The 27,275-nt window shown below is 43.8% G+C and overlaps 1 protein-coding gene across 4 annotated transcripts in view; it reads right to left on the minus strand.

Annotated features, from left to right (window-relative positions):
• Positions 1 to 22,007, minus strand: part of ADAMTS18 (ADAM metallopeptidase with thrombospondin type 1 motif 18) — a 73,129-nt gene extending 51,122 nt beyond the window's left edge. Inside the window, exons 1-3 of one of the 4 annotated variants that reach the window (XM_082062591.1) lie at positions 21,676 to 22,007; positions 21,433 to 21,511; positions 19,271 to 19,587 (exon numbers count right to left, since the gene is read on the minus strand). In XM_082062591.1, coding sequence (XP_081918717.1) covers positions 19,271 to 19,587; positions 21,433 to 21,511; positions 21,676 to 21,777 — 498 coding nt within the window. In that variant the 5' untranslated portion in view covers positions 21,778 to 22,007. Of the gene's footprint in view, positions 1 to 19,270; positions 19,588 to 21,432; positions 21,512 to 21,624 lie in introns of those variants that run through there. The other 3 variants (XM_082062590.1, XM_082062592.1, XM_082062593.1) reach the window with 3 other exon arrangements.
• Positions 22,008 to 27,275: the final 5,268 nt, after the last annotated feature.

The raw sequence follows: 27,275 nt of genomic DNA on the forward strand, positions 1-27,275 counted from the left end.
CAAGGCAGCTGGTGGCAAGCCAGCTCAAACTAGAAGCAACGCAGCTGCTAAGAGTTTGGGTTATTAGCCCAAGCACAACATCACATTTATGTGTCTACATGGTATTTTGTAACATCTAGTCCACGGCTAGAAGCTTGGAGAACAGAAACAGTGATTTCAGATCCGTTCCAAATGCATACTGAGAGAAACCCATGTGGAGATGGCTGCGGACTGTGCATCTACCAGCAGCCTGATACAAAACCCTGTCAAGACAGCAGGAAAAGTGCTGGCTGTTTAGAATGGGTTTGGGGTCAACCCTGGAAAACAGGGTAAAGTTATCATTTCTCACACATGCCACAGAATACCAAGGAGAATAAGGTCCTGTTAAGTTTGTCAACATTCATCTTATGGGTTCCTCTTTCCTCCAAAGCAGAGACACTCAACCAATACTAGTATGAGGCTGTTCAAAGCAATCCTGTCTCATGTAAGCAGTTTAAATAAATTATTGCTTCCTTAGAGAATGCGTAATGAAGTAGACTCACCTCTTGGGATGGGTTAAGTTGGTAGTCTGAAAAATATGTGAGACTATAACCTTGCTAAAGTCATAAGCAAAACTACTTCCAAGAATTATAGCCAGCAGTATAGTACAGCCTGACCTGGAACTGGAGATACCTGATATCACTAACTGACTTTCTGAGAGATGGGTTATTGAGCACCTCTCAGGTTAGGGTCAAAATGTCAATGCTCTGGAAAATATAATCAAAATGAGCAAATAAAGATGTAAAATTAGGTAGAAAAAAAAAAATGGCAAGCAACATATCTGGCGAAGAAGAAAGAAGGAGCAGGAATTGCAGAAAGGGTTGCTGAGGTGAAAGATATCTTTACTCTCGGGAAGCATCATGAGCAAACAGCCAAACCAAAGGCAGTAAATCACGGTAATTAAAGAAGTTCATTCCGTCTCCACTGTGACCTACAGCCCCTTGCCTGGGTGTAACTGCAAACGGGACAGCGGCAGCTGAAGAGCTGAGGCGGATTCTGCCTCCCTATGTCGTTTCTGTTCCCCCAGGCGGGCACTTGGCGCCCCTGTGCCCACGTTACTGCAGCGCTGGGCCAACTAAACCTGCTTCCCAAGCACAGGGACAGGGACATGATCCATGAATCTCCAACAAAAGTGAAAGGTCTGCACCCTAAACCCATACACAGGTGGTTAAATAAACACTTTTAAAGAGTGTTAAGCACCCAGGAGCTCCCATTGAGCTGAACGTTGTCTCTGCAAGTATTTCCAGAGTGCATTTATACCAACTTGGGAAAGAAAATGTTCTGGGAAACTAGTGAGAATGGACTCTCATGAGGTTTCCAATAATACACATGTATTATTGTAGTCAGAAATCCCATGAGTATGTTCACATTTGATCCTCTCCCAAAGCAGGCAGCACGAAGGCATGCAAACACACTAAATGAAAGAGAGAACTTAAGTTAACTAAACTTTTCCCTCGCTTTTATGTCTGCCAAAGAAGTTCAGCCATCCTTCAGAAAAGCATTGAGTCTGTACACGGGCAGTTCCTGATGACCAGTGCAGAGTCAGGCAAGTAAAATGTCATGTTTTACTAGACCAGCTCCTTGGCTGATGAAAATAACCTCAGCAGACCTTCACTGGTTTTCACCAGATTGGAATATCTGGCTCAGTACCACAGCAAATGTTTAGGTTCAGTTAATAGCCTTTACACACACTAAAATATGTTTATCGTGACAGAAGCATTAGAATCACTGGTTGTCTATTCTGCCTTGAGAATTGTACGGCAGATCACCTCTTCCTTTAGATTCTAAGAGACAAAAATAACTCAGTTGATTCTCTTTTCTAACATAATACAGATTTCTCACAAAGGTAAAACGCTAAGAGTTCTTAACAACACAGCATTTTACTATCTGAGGATCTGACAGGAGGAGAGTGCGATTTTTAAATTGCCAGGCTGAGTTCGTAATGAAAGACGACTCTGTTCAGTTGCTCAAAAGAAGTGCTATGCAGAACATTCAGCAATTATTAAAACAAGGTAACCAAATTTCATGTCTTTAATTATTCCCATATGAACAAAGACAGTGTTATCTCTGAATAGTGCCTTTGTATTTCTGCAGTTGACTGAACTTGTTTAAAACGTTTTTATGAAACCCTCTGTCAACATATGGCAAATAAGGAAATATTCTTATTTGTTCCTCCACTTAAGGTAATTGAACCAGTCACATTGGTATTTAAATGTATTAAATTGGTATTTATTGCAGGGTAATGAGATATTCTAGAACTAACACAAATTTGATTGCTTTGCCACAGATTAAATCCTTGCCTGTCAGTATGTGAGCTCCCTCACTTCGCTTTTTGTGTGTGTTTTGTCTTTTCTTTTTAACAAAAGCAGGAGTAGGTGTGATAAATGAACACAGGAGAAAAATTACAGCATTATGACACTAACTATACACTATATAACTGTATATATCTAACTATACACTAATAATATTTCAGTTAGGTGCCAAACGGTTACCAAGCTGCAGTCACGATCACTTCTTTAATGATTCCATCAGTATGGTTTGCTATAATGGTTCTGGAAAGCAATTAGCTAAAACCAACAGCTCCAATTTAGGCTTGGTAGCTGTATAAGCGCTTGGGTATAGCCTGTTTAAGCAAATCCCTGCAACTGCAAGATAAAATCTAGATATTTTACTAGTTTCGACGGTTCTGAAATCCATCACAAAGTGAACAGGAACCAGCAGGATTGTTTTATGAACGTATTTATGCTTCACTTTTCCTAAAAAGAGGCAGCCCACTCCTCCTCACGTGCTGTCTTACAGTTGATTTGTTACTTACGGTAAATTGAGAGTAACAGAAAAACCAACCTCGGAAGGTAGTTCAGTCAGTCGCCTAATCCAGCGCCCATGGAACCGGGTGCACGCTTAAGAGCATCCTTAGAGCGCGACAAGAGGTCACCCTGCGGAAACGCTGAAGCACAGAAAGCGCAGGCCTCTCTGCCTTCTTATTCTGTGTAACAGCACAAAATAAAAGCACCATTTACGTTCCTCTTAAATCTCTGAAATGTGACTTCAAGATGCCTAGATCTTTACCAGGCCTTTGGACAGGGCAGAATTTCACCCTAAGGGTGGCTTGCTTTGAATTATTCATGCTGCTCAAAGGATTAGGTGCAATGAAAACGTTCTGGCAAGATTCTCCTCCTCCTTCGTGTACAGTTAATCGATTTTATGTGGATGGAATTCAGATGCACTAATATTCTGGGGAAAGAATATGCCTACTTAATGAACCTCCCACTCCCGTACTTGTTGATAAAGGCTAAACCAATGAGATTATGGCATAGTGACACAGAAAATGAATAGTCAAAAAAATAACTGATGATAGATAACTAAAATCAGCACTTGGAAATTCTTTTCCATAGGTACTTAGCATTAACAGATGCTTGCTTGAGTGTTTCTGATCAGGAACATTCTTCCTTATCAGACATGCAACTCCAAACATTAAAAGTCATGAATCAGGCCTTGCAGGAAACAACACTATAAATTATGAGATTTTTTAAAATAACACTGAAGGGCTTTGGTGTTTTATTTTCTCTCTGATTTCTCAAACCCTTCTCAACTGCCTTTTTAAGAGGGTTTTTTTTTACCCTTCATGATCATTTGTACTAAAATCAAACTTGGGTTTTTTTTTTAGTGAAAACACAGCTTTTCCTGTGATGATGGGACCTTGGCAGCTGGAGCCTTCAGAACATTCTATATCATGAGTGAGAGTGGCAGATAAGCCCGTAAGGCTCGCTCTCCCTTACAAAACACCCTGCCGAAGCTGCAGCCAACACAGAGACACCCAATGCACTTGGACAGCACACAGGGCTGGCTGAAGGTCGACCCTCCCCTCTGTTCGGGCTCTTGGTTTCAGAGTGACTTACACTGATTGCCTCCGAGCCCCAAAGCAAAAGGTCTAGACAGCGGCGGTTCGCCACCCATACCCACTTTTCCCAGCGAAGATCCTCCAGATAAAAGCTTCAGCCTGGCAGAGCTGATGCAAATGAATCTGAGGGGGCAGAAGATCTGAGCCTGTCTGACCTGGGATAATTTGCATTCAAACAAAATAAATCCAGCTCAATTCCCATAGCAATTTTCCTTTGCTATGAATAGCTCGGGCAGCTCCAATAACGAGGAGCTCGGGTTACATCTGATTGCCAGCTGTATTGCTTACTAAGAAGTTAGGTCAGTGGTTCCCAACCTTTTAATTTTCCTTGTTGGAGTATACATTGCTATGGATTAGTTACATGAGAGAGTGGTCACAAGGAACTCTGTAGGGAGCAAAGTATCAGCTTTGCTGATATTCCACATACACAGACATATACATATGCTGAAATATCTATGTGGGAAGGAGAAAGGGAGGGGAACAAAAGAGCTTAGGCCATTAAGGGAATGGAAAACAAGAAGCAAAGATGGCCCACAAGTGAGAATGTTGGGCTGGCGCCTGGGTTATCTGGATTAAACTCCCTGGTTTTCAGCAATTCAGCCTGTTCCTTATTTCTCAGTTTTATAGGCAGGCTTTTGTACTCAACCCAGTAAATGCTCAAGAGAGACTTTTGAAGGCTCACATTTGACCCCAGTTGGGTTGTTCTATTAAAACGTCTCCATCTCCCTCCCTGCAAACCGACATCCCGAAGGCTGGGGCTGCACTCGGTATCCTGACCGTGACCCAGCGCAGCCGCACCGAGCGCGGCAGGCCCAGCACGGGCAGGGTGGCGGCACCGAGCGGGACTGCGAGACACGCTCCTCAAACACAGCTCTGCCCGCGGCCTGTCCCTTGTCACATCACCGGGGGGGGGGGGTGGGTGACCCCATTCGCAGGAACAACAACGTTCCAGGGGAGTGACCCAGAAACCTGCAGTCGCATTCACCGGGGTCGGAGAAGTTTGCTCGTAACTCAGAACTCCCTCACTGTGACGCTTTCTGTTTTCCACATGCCCATGCAGAACATGGGATTGCTTAGCATCACTGTGAAAGGAGGAGCAGGAAAGAATAAATTCCATCTTCTCTTCCTTTGCTGTAACCACCTCTCTGAAATCGGGCAGCAGCCTACGTGTGTCTAAATCACCTTTTTTCCCCCCACTACATGGAAAATCAGTAAAACCTTGAATGCAATTCATACTATTAAACTATAAACAGGGCAGCAGCATCTAAAGCTCCACTGAGTTAAAATAAGACCTCACGATTTTCTGGTTTTCATAACATTAAGAAACCTCTACAGCAGCAGCTCTGTTAAGCATTTAGATAACCCTACAAACATCCTTGCATCCAGATCTTAGTTTACAATGGACATTTAAACAAGCAGAGAGCTGTTTGCTAAGATAAATGTAGTAACTTACATCTATATTCCATGTCATGAAAAAGCCTCATATTTGTAGGCACCATTTATGACCATGAAACCTGCCTTCACAATACTCCTTCATGAAAGCATCTGCACAGCAGTGTTTTCAGTGCACTACCTTACGTATTAGGCTCTCAAAATATAGTCTGTGCAGCACTGAAGATCAAAATAACCCTGTGATGATCTCTGAAATCTCAAGAAACGGGAAAGATAGAACGACAAAGGGAAGGTTGTGCCTGAAAGCAACTTTTTCTTCTATGAAATATTCTTTACATTAAACTTGTCCAAGAAATCTAGAAATCTATTGCCACAGATGTTGCCACTATGTTAAACACTATAGACCTTCTTATTGAAATAATAATACAGTAAAGGAAGTCACAATTACATGGCGTTTGTTGAGAGCTCAGCACGCGGCAAACTTACAAAAGGATGGTTAAAAACCAAACAAACAAAACACAAAACCAACAACAACAGGAGAACATTTAGGATGCAAAATTTCCTCAGCAGCCTGACCTTCTTTCTGCAATGAATCTACTGCAGAGCAAGCTAAGCAAAGATCAGGTTAAACAGAATCACAGAATGGACTGGGTTGGAAAAGCCCTCAGAGATCATCGAGTCCAACCCTTGGTCCAACTCCAGTCCGTTTATTAGATCATGGCACTAAGTGCCATGTCCAATCTCAGTTTAAAAACCTCCAGGGCTGGTGAGTCCAGCACCTCCCTGGGCAGCCATTCCAATGCCTGACCACTCTCTCTGCAAAGAATTGCTTTCTAATCTCCAGCCTAAATTTCCCCTGGCAGAGTTTAAGCCCATGCCCCCTTGTCCTATAACATAGGTTAAGCAAAAGGCTCTAAGAGGAATGTGCTGTCAGGGTCACAGAGGCTCTGGGACACCAGGGGCGCGTGTGAATTACAGACACTTCAACCTCATCTGCAGTTCCAGTCCCAGGGCCCCATTGTGGCCTCTGCTCTGTCCCGACACCACGGAACACAGACCCGAGTTCCCGAGTTTGCTCGCGGCCGCAGCGCGGGCAGCAGCTGCTCCGAGTGCGTCGGGCAGGACTTGAGAGCAGCGCTGCACAGCTCGGTCACTCCTACACCTCGCTCCCTTGCTGAGAAAGCAGGGGGCATTTGGTCTGCTGAGAAGTGCTGCACGAGTCAAACCAGCAGCGCATCAAAGCGCACCAGCTCCCACAAACAAGAGGTAATTTGTCTGCTTTCATAGGCAAGAATTAGAAAAGTGACAAATGCGGTCCTCCCATTCCGAGTCTCTCTGAAGCTCCATGTTGCCTGCACAGCCACTGACGGATCATTCTCAGATTCTAACTTCATTGTCAGAGCCTGTCCTCGAGCCCCTGGCCCTCACATCAGGGTGTCCCTGACTTCTCCCCCAAAATAATCTGGGTGCTCGCTGGCCACTGAGGAGGCGCTGCCTGCCGCGAGACTGGCACAGCGGTAGTCAGGGCCTATTTGTGCCCACACATTTTCCTGCATGTGCCTCCAGCAGTTAAAGCGCAATCCGGCCCCTTCTCAGTGTGAGTTTGCCCAGCTTCACGTGCCGCGGCCAAAGCTGTGGCTGTTCCTGCAGCCTATCAGGACCAGCAGGCACTCGCTCCACCTTTTCTTCTTTCCAGGTGGTAACATAAACAGAGGAAAAGGCAGAAGGACCTCTGGTTGTGAAACATTTCCTCTCTTCGCAGCGTGTTACACTGCACACTCCTCCCACAGCCTAAACCAGCTGTGTTAATGGAAGTAAATTAGTCACAAATAGCACCATAGGGAACTTGAATATTCTGAATGTATACCATATAATCAGGAAATGCCCACCCTCTTTATCTGTCAGGAACAAGGAAGTTGAAAGCTTTGTAATTTTAAACAGCCCGTCAGTTGCTATGAATCAATCAAACATCTTGCTGTGGGGAGCTGGTGTGCACCAGAGCCCCGGGAAGATAAGAGAGGGTTTAGCGTGCACTCCACACCCTGCTGGAATAGTCTCAGCCCAAGATTGCACACCTGACCGCCCTGTCCAGAGCTCCTCTTCATACACCCCCACTGAACCCCCGAAAGGACGAGAATAGAACACTGAACTTTCATCGGTTTTCAAATGATTTATACTAATTCTCACAAATTTCACCCATTCAAAATAAACTTGTTTTTTTTCAAGAGCAAATAGATTTTGTAAGATAGTTTGATTTATACTGACTTATTCCCTTAACATATATTAACATACGATGGAAGTCATGCAAGACTGCTATACATCCTCAACATTAGCATTTTTTGCAATAACCCTACGTCCATCATGTACTACAAAAAACAGAGAAACATCACATCAAACTTCTCTTTAAAATTTAAGTCCCTTCCTGGAAGAAACACAAAAAAGTTGATTTAAATGATAATTACTGTTTTGCTAGTGCATAATATTGTCATTGAATGGCAGAAGAAACACCACCTCGAAAGCACTGCCTTGTGCAACTTCATGGAAACACAAATATACTAATATTTCACAGAAAGTTGACACTGAATTGCACTGTCCTTTGTAAAATCAAGATTAAAGGATTGGCACCAATTCAGTGCATTGTATAGATATGTATGCACGTATATACACTTATCTTACTTTTCATCGGCAAGTAAAATGCAAAAGCTTGGGTGCAGAGGCTAAGCTGTCATTAAGGGCCCAGGGCATATCCATGGGAGCATTTTGGAACACATGGGCACCATCCAGAGCAGGAGGCAGCCCCATGTGGAAACCCCCCATGTCTTCTGTTAAACCCAACCCAGGAGCAGGGCTGTGGAGCCAGAGCGACCTTTGCTGTGCGCAAACGCTGCTTTGCAGAGGACAGACCTCCATTCTGGGTGAATAAACCTCCTTCTGTTTTGTTTCTCACACTAGAGCATGTTCCTGATTTTCCCAAACTGCAATCTTAAAAATTATTAAATAAACCATGTGAAAAGCCACAACAAAAAAAAATATACTATCCTCTCAGCCCTCAAGCTATTCCCAACTAATTTAGTGTTGCAGTGCTGTTCTGCACACCAGAAAGCTAGTTTTCAAGAAATGCTTAGAAAATGACAACAAAAATAAACTTCCCATGGTACTATAACCCAAAGAGAACCTGTAAATAGAGCTGGTGTAATACTCATCGGCCAAGACCAAAGTCTGACACATTTCTGTTCCCAGCTTCAACTGCCCAGGGTAACCAGCCACTCTGATTTGGCTTCTGGTCCAAATTGCCCTTTCACTGGTATTTCATCTGTCACCCAGGCTGGTGGAGAACACCAGCCTTTGTCACTATACCATCAGTCTGATGTTCAGCGACACCTGGCACCAACTGTATGCTGCTCTGCCACAGCTCCCACCCTGTACTTGGGTTGACGCATGGTCTCCATTAACCGAGACCCGCAGGACACTGTGCCCCAGGCAGTGGAAGTGACCACCAGCACACCCTGGTGAGCAGAGGAATCACAGGACACAGAAGAGTCAGTTCACTGTTTTTGTAACAGACTACATGTTCTCATCTCTGCAGTCACTCGGCTCTCCTACCAAGAGCAGAGGATGAATGATGCTTTGCCTCCTACAGGTTGTTCCCAGAATGACAAGAGATAATATTGAAATGAAGAAATACTCTGCTGTTGAGTTCATTTCTCCACTTCAATATCCTTGCACATTTTGGTAGATCAAAAACTGTGAAGTCCATCTCCTGTCTTTCAAGGGAAACAAGCCTCAAAAGCTACTTTCCTCTTTTACTCCCAGTGCCAGACTTGACTTTATCAGGACTTGAATGGGACTGGGTCAAGTCACCTCTTTACATTTACTCTTGAATTTGTATTCGTGGTGGCCTTTACTTCTCCATTGTCTCCATTGTCCACTGTGGCAACATGGCAGAACGAGTAGAGTTGGCGCTAGTACACTGAAACACATTGGGAGCTACAGGCACCGGACACCAAGCACTCTGGTGCATTTTCTAGCAGCAGTAGCAGCAGCTGGTTCTCTGGGAAACCACCTGAACTCCTGCTGCATTGCAGTCCTGGCTGTTTTGGTGCGAGCAGCCCAGGAGAACAGCATGGGGCAGCCTGCAGACGGTGTCTTTGCTCTTCAAGGAAGCCATTTCCTCCACCTCAAGATGTGTTTTGGGGTCTGCCAGTAGAAACAGACATGCTTCACCTTCTTGATGAGCAAGTGGTCACTCTCCATTTGAAATATGTCTTTCTAAACCAGACAGTAACTGTAGTAATGTGTCCCAAAGAATGGTGTGGCGCCTGACTCGGGCCAAAATGATGTAGGGAGGAAGGAAAGAGATCTCTCCTGAGGCCAAGTTCTGATCCAAACCAGTCAAAATAAAACTCACCACGAGCTTCAGATGAAGCCCATAAACCAGCAAACACTTGTCAATGTGAGGGGGAGATACTGTGCTGCGGGAATCAGCTGCTCACTTGTGCCTCAGCCTGGAAATTGCCCTTTTTCCATCCCTTTGCTCAGGCTTTTTGCTGTTAGAGGTAAGATAACAATCCAATCATCCGTACGTGACGTTTAGAGTGCAAAAAATACCCATATGGCCTTCAGCACGGCTTCTAGCATGAAGCGAAACATTAAAACACTGGAGGCTGGAGAAACTGTCATGGTAGGCTGGTCTCTACATTGATTTCACAGGCATCTATGGCACACAATCGTAATAATAATGAAAAGTACTGTAATCATCCACAGTGGGCTGCAAAACATTTATCTTGGCCCTATCCCAAGACTGGTGTTTTAGTCTTTAAGTTATACTTGCATCTAACAAAAACAAAGAGCATAACTTTCTGTCAGCTGTTAACAAGAAGGGAAACTGAGGAGCCACATTCTTAGAAAAGTTTCAACTTTCTTCTCTGACACTGTGCTATGGCATTTATACCCATCCCTTAGAGCGCCGGCTGACGCTTCAGTTAGAATATTAACTTGAAATATTTATTGAGGTTTAGCCCGGCCTAATTTTTAAAACTTAACAAAGATGAGTGTGTGGCATAATACAAGCCTGCTCAACATAGAATTATTTCTAAATGTTCCCTCTTTTCACTGAAGTGCAATAATTTGCATGAAGAAAAAGGAAATCTGTTTCTAATTTCATTACTTGAAAAAAAAAAACTAATTATATTCTGGTGTTATATAAATTTTATCTCTCATGGCAAAGAAACTGCAGATCTGAAGAATAATCCATGTTTCATTAGTTTGTGTATTCTGCCACAGAATATAATATTACGTTCTTAAATTAGTTGGAAGCCACACTGTGCTGCAGAGTATAAAAACAAAAGTGAGGGCTCAAGCTAGGTCAAGCATATTTTGTATAGGTCCATTAAAAATCTCAGCCATTAATATTAATAAAGATGCTGAGACACAAAAGTCCTTCAATTAACATACATTAGGCAGGCAGGCACAAGCATTGAAGTGCTCCCACTGTGAGCAGCGAGGACGCAGCCTCAAAGGCGAAGCCGTGAGCGTGCTGCGTTCATAGAGGGCAGCGAGAAACGCTAATGCTGCCCAAGAGTGAAAAGGCAACACCCGATTGTCTGTGCAAATAAATATCACTTTATTGCCTCAGCTTCCTCTTCTACTGAGCAAGTTTGTGCTGGACCTTGTTATTCCAGTAAGAATAACTTCAAGACCCATTATCCTTGCCATCAGACTCTTTTCTTCGACTAATTTTTGGCAGGAACTAGCTGGGCAGCCAGATATAAGATTCAGGAAAAGGATTTCCATCTGACTGTACGACTTGTTTGTAGTTTTCCCTAGCTTATGAACTAACATTGTAAAAAGAAATTGACTTGCATGTTCCAGAAATTACTCTGGACAATAATGGTTCCCACGGTACTGAGCTTCAACCATCAAGACTCATTCACTTGCATATGACCTGATTATTTGACATTTCTTCACCCTCATTCTCAGTGACTTCCGAGCACGATAAACAATAAAAGGTTACTGATGTCAACCTATTATGAGCCAGGATGCTGTACTGGAGCTTAATTAATACATGTTTGTACACTGTGCTGAGCTGCAAGGCATTATGATTCCAGGTTTCTTCTGTAAATGTTTACTTCGAAGCTTTACTCAGTGCTCTACTGTCTGAACCAAAGATAAGTTGTGCTTCCATCAGCTATTCACATAGCTGGTCAAATCCCTGTCAGAGCAAATCAATAGGAAATTCCTTTAGCATACTGTAATTTATGGTAGACCTGCAGCAACAGAATTGGGATTAAAATGGGATAAGAAAAGGCAAGAAAGAACCAACATTTCTGCTCCCTGTGACATGATCAAAAAGACAGAGGAAAACCTTGTTTGTAATGTAATTATCCATTAAAGTTCAATTCAGATACCATTTAAGGGCTAGTCAGAGCCTTCCTAACACAAAATGAGTGGTTTTTAGAAAAAAGACACTGGAGACTGAGCTTCAGCCACCATAACTCCCTGCAGGTCCCTTGCCAGCACTCAGCGCAGAGATAACCCAGTTTAACCCCCTCCTGCCAGCTCACCGAGCAGAGACCATTCCCAAGGAGGCACACAGAGCTCACACCTGCCGTACGCGGGCAGGACTTGAGACAGAGGGAACACTCCTGGTGACTAAAAGGCTGCTGACCTTAATGGGGCCACTGTCAGGTTATCACTGGACACTGCAGCTTCCAAAAACAGAAAGGAGATATTTTCTAGAAAATCCTTAGAGAGCTATAAATCTGTAAGTCATCACTCCTGCACAGGAGAGAACAAAATCAGATGCAAATAGCTCTGAAATTGTCTTAAACGATTGAGCAGTATATTGTAGGCCTCCCAGCTCTGGATGCCTGTTTAGTACGGCGCCAGCTTTTATCTTGCCCCCATCCATGTCCTGCAAATCTCAAAAGCACTGACCCTGAGAACAGCCTATAGACCTCTGTCCTCCTCTCACTGTTGGCACTACTGGACAGCAGCCCCATGACCAAAATACCGTCTCTTTTGAAGAGTATGAAATACGCTGGGCATCAGAAACACGAACCCTTCCCAAAAAGTTGCAAACTCAAAAACATCATCTTGAATATTTTGTAGACTTAGACATAACTGTGACAACCACAAACTGGAGGTGCCAAAATGACCGAGGGAATGATGGAGCTGGTAACAAACTCGCAGTGCCCATCCACACTGGGGATGTCCGGGCAGCCTATGTTGAATCAAAGTCAAGTTCCCAGCTGAGTACAAGCGTGCAAGTCACAAAGCTGTCATCAGAACCAGGGCACTGGTGTTGCAGAGAGGCCAAAAGGGAAGTGAGCTGGGGGAGAAGAAAATGTTAAAAAATAAAGAAGAAAATTAAAAAAAAAAAAAAAAAGCTTAAGAACAGTTTTGCTACCACTGTCTGCACAGATTAATGGACTCCGGCAGGGCCAGGGCACAACCAAAGCACTCCTGTGCTTTCCACTCACTCCGCTGCCAGGGCTGGGCTGCTGGAGCTGCACTCGAACTACAGTTCCACAGACTGTCATTGTGTTTTGGGTAAACAAAAGCCTTTACAGTCCAGGTCTGCAAATCTCCCTCAACCACTTCTGAAGCGGAGGAAAAAGGGGAAAAAGACAGAAATAAAAACTTCCTTAGGTGAATTATTATTGACCAAAAGCAGCTATTAGTTATTAGAATCTGCATCTAAAAAGAGAAATACTTTTGGCTGTTGAGCAGTTTGCAGCTGTGAAGAAGAGAACATGTTGCATCTTGGCAGCAGAGATGGTATGGTCCAAATGAAAATAGTGGCACTTAAAATAAAAATCCTCATTTACATCAAAGACATCCTGTTATGAAGAGGTCAAGTCTGCACAGACAGGTCATCCTCTCCTGACCCTTAGGAGGGCATTTGACTATAAGCGTCTCTCTAATGGACGAGGGAAAGTGTGGGAACTAAGCTCTGTGGAAAGACTTTGTCAAAGCAAGAAAAATGCTTCTGTTTCAAGTATAGAGTCTACTAATTGCTTTAGAAGCTATGATGGGACTGCTGCTTAACAAGAAACGGCCAGGATGAACTGCCTATCTGTGTGCAACGGGACGGCTCCCTGTTCCCGGAGCTGCTTTAAGGCTGCAAGCAGCAGCGCTCTCAACGGCCTGAAGTTCGGTCCGAAACGCACCGACGAACAATTTCAATGCTCGTACTGCCAGCTGAGCAACAACGACAGAGAGAAGCAGCTCCTGTGGGCACTCCTGTGGCTGTTCCACAGCCCACTGTGCCAGGCTGAAGGAGCCAAAGTGCTCTCAGCGACATGTAGGTTCAAGGGGTCCAGAGTTTTCAATATAAAAATTGGAAGAAATGCAACCTCTATTACTTTTCCCAGATTATTTCTCCTCCATCATTAATCCTCTTTTCCATTTCTTGCCCATCAGGAATCAGCCGGGTCAAAATGCCTGGGATAACAGTGGCTTTGTCTTGCAGAGCTAAAGCCGGAGTTAAACAGAAAGCTTATCAGACAGATACGGAGAAGGGCAATCAATAATCTAATCACACAATTCATTCCCCATCAGCAGTCAATTTAACGCTGAGACCAGAAACAGTGTCTTCTGTTTGTCTAGTATAATGTAAAATATCTTAAAGAATACAGCTTTTTCCCCACTGTCACCTCATTTTCCTGTAAAGACTTTTCTTCATGTTATATTTACCATATTATGGAGTGAATAATGGCAAAATGTCCATCCAAACAGTGGACAAAATGATGATCCTTTAAAGCGTGGTCTGTTTTTTATAAAGGATGGAGATGCAATGGTGTGTGAAGAAAGCCAAAGAACTCACGTGCCAGAGGCTGTCCCTGTTGTGCTGGTATAACAGCAGAAAATGTAGGATTTGTATATTGACTTGTGGATGGACTAAAAATAGCTTTGAGAATGAGTCACATCACCAGCTTCTCTTCAAGGTCCCACTGGGCCAGATTTTGTCCTGTTTTTCCAGCCATAGGTTTCTAAAGGAGCCTCATTGCAAACAGCAATTATTTTGTACTTTTACCAGCAGCCCGGCTCACTGAGTTTGATGGGAGCTTGTCTGCATAAGAACCCTGGGATTTGTCTCAACATATTTAATTGGACTTGAAGTGTGAGCTCTAGGAATAAGAGGCTGTTGTTAGCACGAACTTAAATAACGCTAACACAGGGTGCAATTAAATGACTACAAAGAATGGGTACACAAGTTGCCTTGCCTGCCTCTTAGGTGGCCAGACTGCATTAAGAAGCTTTAATTTTGTGGCTTCTTTGATACTTTGAGCAAAGTACTGCCCTCAGACATGCACACACAACCTCCATTGAATTAATGCATCTCCTGTTTATCTCTCGGTGCTGCATCTAACCCTTTCTCCAGCCGCAGCCTCCTCTGACAGCTCAGTGAGTGTAACATGATTCACCCTTCTCTCCTCTTCTCTTCCCTTGACTAGACACCAACAAACATATCAGAACTTGAGACAAGAGAAAGAGGCCCCTTATAATGAAAGATTCAGTCACATATTATGGAAAACAAAGGAGGGCACTCGCTGGTGCATGAAGCTGCCTCCACTCTCCCAACCGAGGTACGTAAATAAAAGGGGGAGAATGGCCCAGGTGCAGCCTCTCAGGTCTCTGCACTAGTGCTTTTGCTTGGGCCCGAATTTGGCCTCAACAATAAAACTGTGGATCATATAGATTTAAAGGACCTGAACTGTTAACGATGTGATGGCAGGAGGGTTCCTTTATGTTGTACGTGCATTTCTTTCCTCTGGGTACATGTTTTGTACTTGTTATGTACCCTGACCTGCCTCCTCCAGCAAATATCAGCAACATTCCCACAAATGCTATACAGTAAACTACTCATGCATTATGTTGACTGTTTAGTATGTTGTGTATCGGGCTATAGTGTAAACTGTTTTGACTTTGCAATAGAGAGTTCTTGTTCACAAGGGGAATGTGACTTCTGCTCCTAAACGCAGTTATAAATTAGAAGACAACTGGACCACTGACAACTCAGTTCTCTTGTATTCTGCCCTGATTTACTGCGTGACTGCAAACAACTCACTTTGTACAAGAGATTAGGTATAAATTGACCTAACACAAGCAGCACATAAGGAGACAGAACAGAAACAAAAAGTAGCATATAGCGAGACAAACACCACAGTTTATATACAGACTAGGAATACAGTAGTAAGGCTTTTAGAGACAATCTGATCATGAAAGTGGAGTTAAAGATGGTGACTCTACAATAGATCTCTTTTGAACGCAGATGAGATGGCACAACGTGTGGATGAGGGTGGGCGGGAGGAATGAGGTAGGAATACAGATACAGCCACACTGAGAGAGTCCCAAAAACTATTTGTTATTCCAACAGTGGCCAGCACCGTATCCCTCAGCAAAACTGGAAAACCCCTGCGTTCTGTGGAGCTGGCACAGTCTGCCTCCCAGTTACATAGCTAAAGGCCATTGTAAGCAATAACATATTACTAAATAATAATAGTAATAAAACATATAATTAGAATAAGTAAGAATTAGCTCAAGTTAGGAGTTCAGAAAAAGAAATAATTTGGGCAGAATGAGCGGCTTGAACTGGAGAATGTAAAGAGAGGATGAAGCACGAGGCAAACCAGTGGCATGGATACGTGCATTGAGAGAGCACAGGGACTGAAGGAAGCTCCAAGAAGTCATGTTGAGTAACAGAAGAGTTTCATTAAAAGTAATAAGGAATATCAGTGGAGAAAGGTTGAAGATTTTGCCTTCATTTCTCTTTGAGTCACACTAAGAAGATAGAAACCAGTTTTGTATTTACTCACATAAATGGCCTCATTGACCCAAAGTTGTAAGAGTCCCCATTCCTGAGAGTGAGAATGTATTAACAAAATACATGAAAATGAAAAAGATACATCACAATTTCTTTGGAGGGAATGTATCATATTCTTCAGTCAGGAACACGTTTTTCTGAATGCGTACAAAGTACATTGGTCTTTGAGCATTTTGATAAAATGACTGAAAAAAATAAATCTATGTGATGTAGAACATAAGCCTGAATTTTAATCAATCTGTCACACTCTCATCACTAAGCAAGTATGATGCTGCTACTCAATGCCTGATGATGAAACGGACACTTAGGAAGATCTAAACAAGGTTTTTTGCATACAAGTTAATTTCACTAATATATAATAATAATAAATAAATAAATCACAACTTTCTTGCTGCATAACAGATGCTCCAGCAAGTAAATATTGGTAACTGATGCTGGCTGAAGCTGGAAAGGGCAGGAGACAGAAGAAATCAAGTTTTCTGTTGAAAATCAAAGCACCTAAAAACCTGGATGATGAAAAGGCAAGAGACACTATTCATAGTAAACTCATACACATTCTCCTAGAATGCTAACTTAATGTATTAGAGCGAGTATTCAGATAAAGAGCATAGATCCAGTTCTGCCTTCTGGCACATCAGGAAAATTATGTTGACTGATTAAAACATTTGCTCTCAAATCAACAAATTAGCATAAAAATGTGGGGCCTTACTGTCAACTGAGCTATTAAGACACGACTAAGATACACACATCTCCTAATAGATCTATACCAAAGCAACAAATTCTTGCTCCTTTCCAGTGTTAAGGTCATCCTGCCTAACAAACCGTTTCACATAGACTCTCTCAAAAGTCTGCTCTGCGGGCAATGGCAGATAACAGACAGCTGAATGACTGAATACTCTAGGTCATCCAAAAAATTAGATCAAAGAGTCCCTGTAGTCTATTGAAATGCAATTGCTTCCAAATCACATTGTGGTGTTCCAGGCTTGAAAGAATGGGTCACTGCAGTTTTGTTGTAGAGAAGCTATTGCTAATGAAAGGAACAATGGAAAGATTAGTGCTACCAACCATATAGAAGAAACACCACTTTCGGTTTAATTGCAGTGAACAAAGCAAATAGGAAAGAAGGGTAACCAAGTGACAAAAGCAGTTGGTGCAAAGAGGATATAGAAGCTATTCACAAGGCTCTCTTGATGAGAGCACAGCATCCAGACTTAACATATGATTACTGAATTTGGATGGCAGTGAAAATGACGTGGTTGTTGTTGCAGACAGCTGACGACACATTTTTAAGAATGCAGCCTCGCAAACTCACAGACTAAGAATCCTCTTGATAATTTGCCTGGGATTCATTAGGTGCACTGAAATTAATAAATGGATAGGAAGAAAGGAACAATTATACTTTGTAATACCTGCTCTGCAGGAGGTTATTATAAGTAAAGGTTTACTTCATTTGCCAGTTTAAAATAACAATTTAAGGTGAAATCTATTGAAACTTGGAACTGATTAAAGAGAAAGAAATTCTAACTGGTCACCGTCTTGGTACTGAAGAAGGTTCTGCCATAATAAATTTGTTCATGCCACAATATTTCTTCTCTTTTGATCAGTTGCTGTATCTTTTCTAAGTGAAGTTTACCAGTCATAACAACCTCTATGTCGAGACAGCGGTAAAAGCTCCATTTCAGCCCCAGCTGAGATCACCACATTCTGTCTCTCTGTGACCTGGGGCAGACTTGAACCTTCCTTCTCCAGACAAGAGCTGACAAGCCCAGCTCAGAAAGCAAGTTACAAACCAAACCGTGACCCAACAGGGGAGCTCACCCAAACTGTAACTGGCGTGTGTATAGGCAGAGCACTTCCCTTCGAGGAACAGACAAACACCACAATAAAACTGTTGGTTTTCTGTTTTTGTTTTCCGAGTAAATATGGTAAACGCTAGCAGGTGTGAAACGAACCTTCCGCAGAAACAACTGAGCACATCCCACGTTAACAGTTCAGCACTACAAACACAACAACTTCAGTCCAGTTCCTGGCACCTGGGCCAAAGTCACATCTGCAACTGTTCCAATGAACTGTAAGACGCTAGTTCCTCTGACTTGCTGAGAAAAAAAATAGAGCATTCAAAATACAAGCCAGACTACTTCAAGCAGTTATTAGTGCTCCACAGCTCTTCCTAACGAACCACGCTCTTCTCAAGTCACTGATTAGTATTTCAAAGGAAACACTGGGTGTCTCAAGTGCTCCTTTTTTGGTCCCATCACACAGTTTAATAGCCCTTATGGACAAGTACCTTTGCAAAACAGACTTCGAGAGGGCGACCCAACATATCCTCTGGACCTCAGCCACAAAGCATACAGATAAATAGCTTCATACACCCAACACTTAAACATCACTGCTTTAATCTGCATCCATAGGAGGCTGCTTTGCAAGTGCAAGGGCTTAAAGCCTAAAAACCATCAATAACTATGAATTCTGTAGATGACTCAGTAAAGACTTCTCTGCAGGCAATGAGCACCGTCAAATGTGTTTTGAAGAAAATCATTTTTCATGAAGTTGGATAACAGCCATAAATGGAAAATATGCAATGATAATATTTAAAACATTCAGAAGAGATCAACTAATCAAAACTTATAAACCCAAATAAGGCTGGAATTGTCAAAGAAATCTAAGAGAAATTGGTTCACAACTCCCGCTGAGTTAGGAAATTCACCCTTCCCTAAAGAAATTGACAAACCCAGGTGTATTTTTTTTTCTCATAAGCTTATGGATTGATCTTTTTTTCTTTATTCATAGAAGTTCACAAAGGCAGGAAGAACATTTACTTAAGAGCAAGCAAAAATGTATGAACCATCACAAACTATAACAAATAAAAACTGCTATGTGATAATTACTAGAGCTACCAGCCAGTCTCCTGTTTGTTTCCTGGAAGACTGTGATCGAAAAATACAAAGGGTGTGATGCGGTTCATCGGCTACAACTAAACCGCTTGTTAAATGCAATAGCAACTAGCTGTACTAGGAAAAATCACCAAATGGTGTACAGTATCTTGAATATTATACGAATGACATACCTTCAGCTACTATTCCACATATGAAAATACTTTGAATGCTGATTTGTTGTAAATAAACACTTACCAAGCCTACACATGTAGATATTGCTACCGAAGAGGTGCTATCGTTCCTTATAAATCCCTGGTAGAAACACTGCTCAATTTCATGTTCCTGAGAATCTGAGACTCCATCTTTCCCAAGTACCTGGACAACAAAACTGTTGCTTAAAATGGTCGAAGGTTTAAGTTCTAAGTGAAGTTCCTGTCCAAATGCTGAAAATTTGTAGTGCAAGGAACTCTTTGAACTCTGAGCTGATCTCTTTCTCCTAGTACTGTGCAAAACATCATGTGAAATGTACGATCCACTGGAATCCACTTTGACAGGTGTCACAAACACATAATCTGTAAGGATAAAAAGTTAGCTATCAGGTTTTGTATCCAAAAAATAAGGCAAGCGTCATTTTTACACAGTAAGCATCAGGCTCTCGCTATGGCATGAACCATCCCCTCATTTCGGGGGCAGCCTGAGAGCCCTGCAGGCCATGTGTGTACAGACTGACTGCATGAAGTCACCCCTGCAAGGCACACAGGCTCTCAACAGGGTTTGTTTCCTTTCTGCCCCACTGAGAGGCGCAGAGCGAGCAGCAGAGCTGTGAACATTCCCACAATCGCTCTTCTGAAGACGTTTGTCATCACCAGCAGATCTGTGGACTTTTCCCCTCCCCCTGTATTAATTGCTGTCAAATGTGAAGGCCGCTCTGGTCGGAGAAGTTTTTTCCTTCCTAAGAATGCAGCAAATATTATATCACTGTAGGGGTAAACATGACTGAGACTTCATAGCACTGTACCACTTGTTCAAATGGATTAAAGGATTAATTTATTAATGCCTTAACTGAGACCTCATCTCTTTGTAGTGACTTGATTAGACTGGGTTTCAAATTGTAACTGACCTTCAGCAGAAAGAGATTACACCCTACCTAATAACCTTTAGTCAGCCATTGCTAATTGCATGTCAAAGAAGTTTATTGTTTTGGATAAAATATGTGAAAAATTACAAAACTATTTGTGAGAAGACCAAGATCTACTCACAGCCACCTAAGAGAGGAAAATACAGAGGCCATGATTCTGCTGGCTCCATAAGCAGGTACCTAGATTGAAATACATTACCAGTGCTGCTGATCCAGCCCTACAGGGATTACTTGTATCCTGGAAGCTGGGTCTGAATTTTAGCTGTTTGCTGAACTAGGACCTTTGCACCTATTCCTGGTTATGAGCAATTACACTGAATAAACTGCTTCCCAACCCCATTTCATTTTTGAGCTGTATTCTTCTGTGAACACTTCAACATGTCCATGCATTTGACAGCAAAACAATGCATTTCTCTTCCTAAATTGAAATAACACCATTAAAAAGAAGAAAAGCCCTTCCTCCTTGTGTTGTAACAGATGTTGCTAAAACTATCAATCTCTTTGCCTGAATAGGCTTTATTGGACACACATTAAGCTGAAAACATAACCAGTGATAGGTTGTTTTTCCTTAGTGGAAACAATACATCAAGAGCTTTCACTTTCCTCAAGTGGTGTTAATCAACCGCAGGAGTTGAGGACGCTAAGCAGGCTGGTGGCCAAAAAATGCAAGCAGCTGCTGGAGAGAGGGAATCCCCAGCGAGCAGACAGGGTGCCAGAGGGTTTTCCTTTCTGCACCCCGGTGTGCTTCTCTATTGTACTTTGTTTCCATTCGCACCCGATAAAAAGCACACACTGCACTCCAAACTTCCCCAAGTCATCAGCATTCAAGTGTTAGTCTCTGCAACCCGGGAACAAACAGCTCCTGAGCTCTCCAGGTTTGTTTTCCCTTAACCTGCATTGCCCGGCTTCTTCCGCTCTCCCACCCAAGTCTTTTCACTACTTCAGTCTCATTAACAGACACACAAGGTTTTGTTGTTGCGGCTACATTCACATTCATCCTTCTAATCACTCAGGTAAATACGGATGAATTCACCATCTCATTCATTTGGTTTGCTGTTACATATTGCTCCTGTTAGCTTTTCCACACAGGGCTTAACAAGTTAATCTCTGCTCATGATTAGATATTTTACAGCAGCCAACTTGCTTTCACTTCATGTTCCCCAAACACTGTGGTTTCTTCCCTTTAAATACTCAATCCACCAAAAACAAAATAGAACAAAAAAAAAAAACCATCCATGCAAATGTTCATATACACAGACACAGAAAGAGCTATACAAACCATGATTCAATTCATTGATGCTGTCACTGGTTAAAGTTGCTGCATGAGACATGCAACAGAGGCAGCACAGCTGAAGGGTCTGCAAAAGAAAAGAAAAAAAAGAGAGAGAGAAAAGGAGTATTGGGCGAGATGTACTTGACAAGGGAAGGCAGAAAGACAAGGCACACAAGGCACCAGAAACCGTGCAGTAACCTGGTATGAAAGTACACTAGGTGACTGCAAAATAAAGTGCTCTCGACCTGCCTTTACAGCGCTTCCAAGCCACGGGAAGGTCGGGAATTGCATGGAGCTGCCGCTGAGAATCGCAACAGGTAAAGTCCAGACGACAAGCAGGAGACAGTCCATGTTCCGCCGCGCACCTGGTGTGCTACCTGCTCCCCGAAGCGTGCGGCGGGCGAGCCCGGAGCCCCCGCATGGTCACCTGGGCGCTGCCCCGCCGGCCGGCCCGCAGCGCCGCAGCCCCGCCGTGCGCGGCGGAGCCCATGGAGCGGCGCCCAGGTGAGCGCGCCCTCGCCGCCGCCGGCGCGCACGCTTTAAGCCGCCGCCGCCGCCGCGGGCAGCGCTGCCTCCGGCGCCGCGTCTCGGCGCGGCCGCCGCCCGGGGGGCGACGCGGAGCGGAGCGGGCGGGACCAATGGGGAGGCGGTGGGGCCGGGCCGGGGCCGGGACTCGCGGGCGGGGAGGCACCTGGGAAAGGGGGTGGCGTGCGGCCCCCCCGGCCCGCGGGGGAAGCGGAGAAGCGGCTGGGCCGAGCAAAGGCAGCGGCGGTGCCGGCACACCTGTGGGGATCTGCAGAGAGACGGGGGGACCTTCACTGCGGCAAGAGGAGCGCAAAAACGGGGCGCTGACCCACAGGGCTTAGTCAACAGGACCAGAGTTTTCGTGAGGATGCTGGGAGGAGTGGAGTCCTGTACCAGCCATCCAGCTCCCAAAACACCGTTCGCTTGGAGAGAATATGCTGTTACTTTCTATTCTTTTTAAAGATAGCTTCATGGGAAAATAAACAAACAAACAAATCAAAGATGGGGTTGCCTGGGAAGAAAATACAACTGTGGTAGCCAAGACCACTTCCTGAATACTGAATGCTGATGTCCACAAAAGAGCGGCCTTTCACACATACTTTTACGTGTGTTGAGCCCAATGCAGCACCAGGTTCTGGTCTCAGTCTATTATACTGGGTTACACTTTCCCTTCTACAGAAAACTTCAGGAAAGGATCAAAGATCTAAATAATCTGTATGGAAACTTAAGTATTGAAGTGAATGGGAGCAGCCCAGGTTGGAAATCAATACAGAACTTGTTCCCGAATGGTTTTGGCTGCACTTGGAGAAGTGTTCCTCACCTCATGATCTCCCCTTTGTGCTGGACAGTTTTCCAGTACATGTCTCAGTCCAAAGTCACTCAAAACCTCCCTTGTCCCAGTGCCACACCATGAAAATAAACAGTAGCTGTGTCAATGGCAGGTGCCTGAGTGCTCCAGCTGGCACACGGGCTGGGGAGCCCCACGGAAGCCGAGGTGGGGTGCAGGTCATCATCTCCATCTACCTCCTTCGCCCGGGTTTTGTGGTAACTACTCTGGGGCAGTGCATTAGACAGATCAGAGATATTCTCCCTTCTAAAGCATTTCCTGCCTTTAAACAGTAAATAAGTTCCCAGGGGTGGAATTTCTCCTTCACCTCTCTATTTCCCAGTGGGTTTCACAATATCACCTTGCTGAAAATATCGTGACAAACTTTCAAGATCTTTTTCAAATAGCGTACCTCTCACCGCCCACTGAGTATATTCAAACGAAAGAGCTGGGTACAGATTTGTGATGGTCCCAGTGGAGCAGAACACATAAAACATTCTGTGCATTGCTGATAAGAAGAGAAAAATGTACAATTATTGGGCTGTCACTTTATTATCGGCCCCCAACACCCCGAAGAGACTTGACTGTTTTCGGTAGGTGACCTGACTGGGAAGACTGACATTTTATCTACTGAGAGGGGAGGGAAATAAATACAGTTCTCTAGCAATTACAAGAATTGTTTAAGAAAGAAAAAGACAACTTCACCATAAGCCTAACACTACTGAAGGGAGTTCAGCTCTTGATTTCTGTGCAGTTAAGATTTCACCCAGGAGATTTATAGTTTCTGAGTATGATCAAAGAAGAAGAAAAAACCAGTGATGCTCCTTTGTGTGACTATAAATGACATGCATCCAAATTTGAGTTGGCACTAGGCAGGGCATCCCAACCTTCCTAGGCCTCTAGGCAGCAACACTGACCAGCCAACATGCTCAGACAATATCGTACTTTGCTCCCTGAGTCAGTCAAGATCCCAGCAGTGATGGTCATAAACATCAGAGAATCCTGCAGGCAGCTCGTTACCATGTGCAAACATAGTTACCATGCAAAACATTAGAGAAATAAAGCTCCGCAGTCCACGGTGTAGCAAACAATGCAGGGAGGCCTTTTCCTCGCCCCACTCCCTAGCAATTCCCACCTCAGATGACCAGGAAGCACATATTCCTTCAGCCATAAACATGACCATACTGCAGTGTGTTACTGCACTATTCTCTGTTCTCCTTAAGCTGTCAGGTTGGATGTTGCTACCACTTTTTGACGCTGATCAGTTTTGTCATGTTTTCAGTACACCTTTTTCTTCCCCTACTTGTTTGTATCCACCTCTTTTAAGTGCGTTCCACCTACATGAGAAACTGCTCCATTACTGGTGAATACAAGAAAGTGTGAGGACCCAGCAGAAGCTTGTCACCCAACAGCCTTCTGGGGAGGGATCTCCAATGTAGAGAGATCACTGATGATGTACCATGACTCATGAAGTCAGGATTTCTCTTGTATCTGCAAGAGAAAGTAGGGGGTTTGACACTCTGTACCAGCAGCAAGCTTCACTTTCATCACCACACCAAGGCTCACGAGAGCATAGCCCAAGGTTCCCCAGGTCTTCTCATCCACCTGCTCTAGACAGATCACACCTGCATGCAACGTGTCCATTGTCTTGATGTCTACATGCAAAGACGTTGGATGTTCTTGTCTCTTTGTGTTCATCCTCATGAAGATGTTTCACTCTCGTGACGCACAGAAGTCCTTTGCCTTCATTTATAGTAAGCGGTGATTAACCACATGCTGGGTGAAACTCACTGGGGAGAAGTCTTCATGGAAATCCTTTTACAAATGAAAATGCCCGTCTTTAGAATGAGCTGGTAGTTTTCAAAACCCATCAAGTTCATCTTTGTTCCAAGAGGCTCCAAAGTGAAATTGTGCTCCAACGCTGGTTATGCTCCATATGTACCACAACTGCTAAGGCAGCTTTTCTTTAGCATGGTATTAGTCATTCAGTGATCTCAAGGTATTTTGTTAATTTATATAATTTGTCTAAATTGTTCAGCAGCTGTAACTCAGCTGTAGCAGGACAAAACCTCTAGCTGAAGAAAACACGAGCAAGTGGAAATGAACTTGTGGAAGGGTTCATCCAGATTAAGTGTAGTTGCAGGGATATGTTCATCTGTTATCAAATGACATTTGCATGGAGATGTGTACATTATCTAAACCCACTCAACATCATACAGTTTAGGATATGGCCAAATCCTTTCAGCTGGCATAAATGATCACAGCTCCTCTATCTGAGTTACAGAACCTGAGAAGATCATGTACTGTGTCCTTCCTGCCAGAAAGATCCCTTGTGCAGAAAGGAGACTGGGAACAAAGAGCGTTGGTGAGTTACATCCCAGGCACAGGGAGCACCTCACACATGGCACGGGGCACGGCTGGAACACCACCCAGCCTATAGACTGATGCTGGAACAGCACGAGCACTTGCTCCTACTTCCACGGGATAGGCTTATAAAGCACCAGACTGTACTGCAATGCCCACTAGCAGCAAATCCACTCCTATACCATAACTGTACTGCAATGCCCACCAGCAGCAAATCCACTCCTATACCATAAGCTTCCCCTTCCCCAGATTTTAAAAGGCTACTTTCATAAAGAGGACTTCCTTGTTTACTTCCATGAAATCTGCAGCTGACCACAGTATTCTCAGGAATGGAAAATGCCAGCCTAGTGCGTTCCCAAAAGCACTTTTCTGCATTTCTAACCAGTGTTCAGTTTATAATATGAGCTACTGTAGTAAAGCTGCTTTTGCATGACAGCTAATCGCATTCTTCGGTGACACTTGGCACATGGCCTACGGCGCATCACTGGTTATTCTGTTTATGGGCAACTACATTTCAGCTGACATGGAAACTGTATAAGAAGCAAAAACATCTACTGGTTGACTTAGTGTGGTTCCTCCATTAATTCCTGTTCCTTAAGGGCCTAAAAGTTCACAGAATAACATTCCACCAGTTTCTGTATTAAATTCTGCTTTCTGCAGAATCCTCCAAACGTGGTGTTAGGACCGAAGTTATTTCCTCAAAGAGTCTCTAAACCCACAGTTTTCAGTTTGCATCCTATAAATTCTGGCAAACTCCACGTAATAAAGAGTAATCTCTGTGGAATAGGTTTTCACCACGGTTTACAGTAATATTTTCTGTCAATACGCCCCTAAATTCATTTCACATCGCTTTTTAATCACAGCCACCAGGAAAGCAGCTCGATCCAGCACTCCCGCTGTACCCGAGCTCCCAACGAAATCAAAGAAACAAGGTTTACATTTTTTCCTCACCCAATTTGCACGTAGCGCTGGGCTGTTATAGTCCCAAATAAACGCTTTTGATTACAAATATTAAACACAATTTTCTGCTTACATGCATTTCTCTGTATTGCACAGCATGTCCATCCTAATTTGATTAGTTCTACACATTTATTTGTGCTAGCTGGACATCCTACTTTCTGGCATGGGATATGGAGTTCCAGCTATCCTGCTGACTTGTTACCATTGTACTTGCTGTGTCCTGCTCCACAAGAGCTTCGGGCTCAGGAGCGGAACTAAAGGCACCTCCACACAGCAGCCTCACCCAGCAGCCTCCTGCGCTTCTCTGGCGGTCAGTGCTGGAGGCTACTGCTTAGATTGGAGAGGAGATTAACCGACTTGCATTTCTGGTGTCACCAGCAGTTTTTAAAAGGGGGAGGGGAGACCAAGGATGCGAGAAAGACAACCTAAGAACTGCCCGGACAGCGTTGATTTGACCTGGATCCAAACGTCACAAGTTGCTGCCGCAGTGTCCCGACACTCGGTGGCTGGAAAGGGAGCAGGTGGAAGCTGCAGCTCGGTACGTGGGGGCTCTGTCACACACTCAGACCAGAATCAAATGAAAATGTCCATCACTAATAGAAGAGAAATAAAAGCTGCCATTGTGGGTGGCCCGACTCGGGCTTTGCAAGCACTACATTTTAGAAGAGTTTTCCTGGAAACTCGCCAAGTGTAATTAAAGCACAGGTACCTCCAAACTCACAGAATTCTAATAAAAACAATTATGCCGTTTATAATGTTGCGCACATGCCAAAATTTGTATTTATACAATGGATCAAAAATGGCACGGGAGAAACCGTGCAGTCCGGCAGGTTCAAAGATCCGCCTTGAAAAGGCACTACGCCCGCAAGGCTGGGCAGCCTGCACAGGCACAAAGACACATTGAAAACCCCTGCAAAGGACTTCTGAGACACTAGGATTGGTTTCAGACGTACTTTGGCATCACGTGCAGGAAGGAAAGCCCAGTCTCTGTTCCAGTCAGCCAGCATCTGCGCCCCAGAAAAGGATAAACCAGGCCAAGAAAGAAAATCCATATGGAGGTTTCAACCTCTGTCTTCCATGATAGGAATGTATGAGGTTACTCCCCCCCCCCCAGAACAAATGGCATTGGGATGAAATAGCACCTCATTCATTTCTTATTGCTGCTTCTTTTCAT

Source organism: Streptopelia decaocto (genome assembly GCF_964273445.1).
Source record: "Streptopelia decaocto genome assembly, chromosome: 11".
Lineage (NCBI taxonomy): Eukaryota > Metazoa > Chordata > Aves > Columbiformes > Columbidae > Streptopelia > Streptopelia decaocto.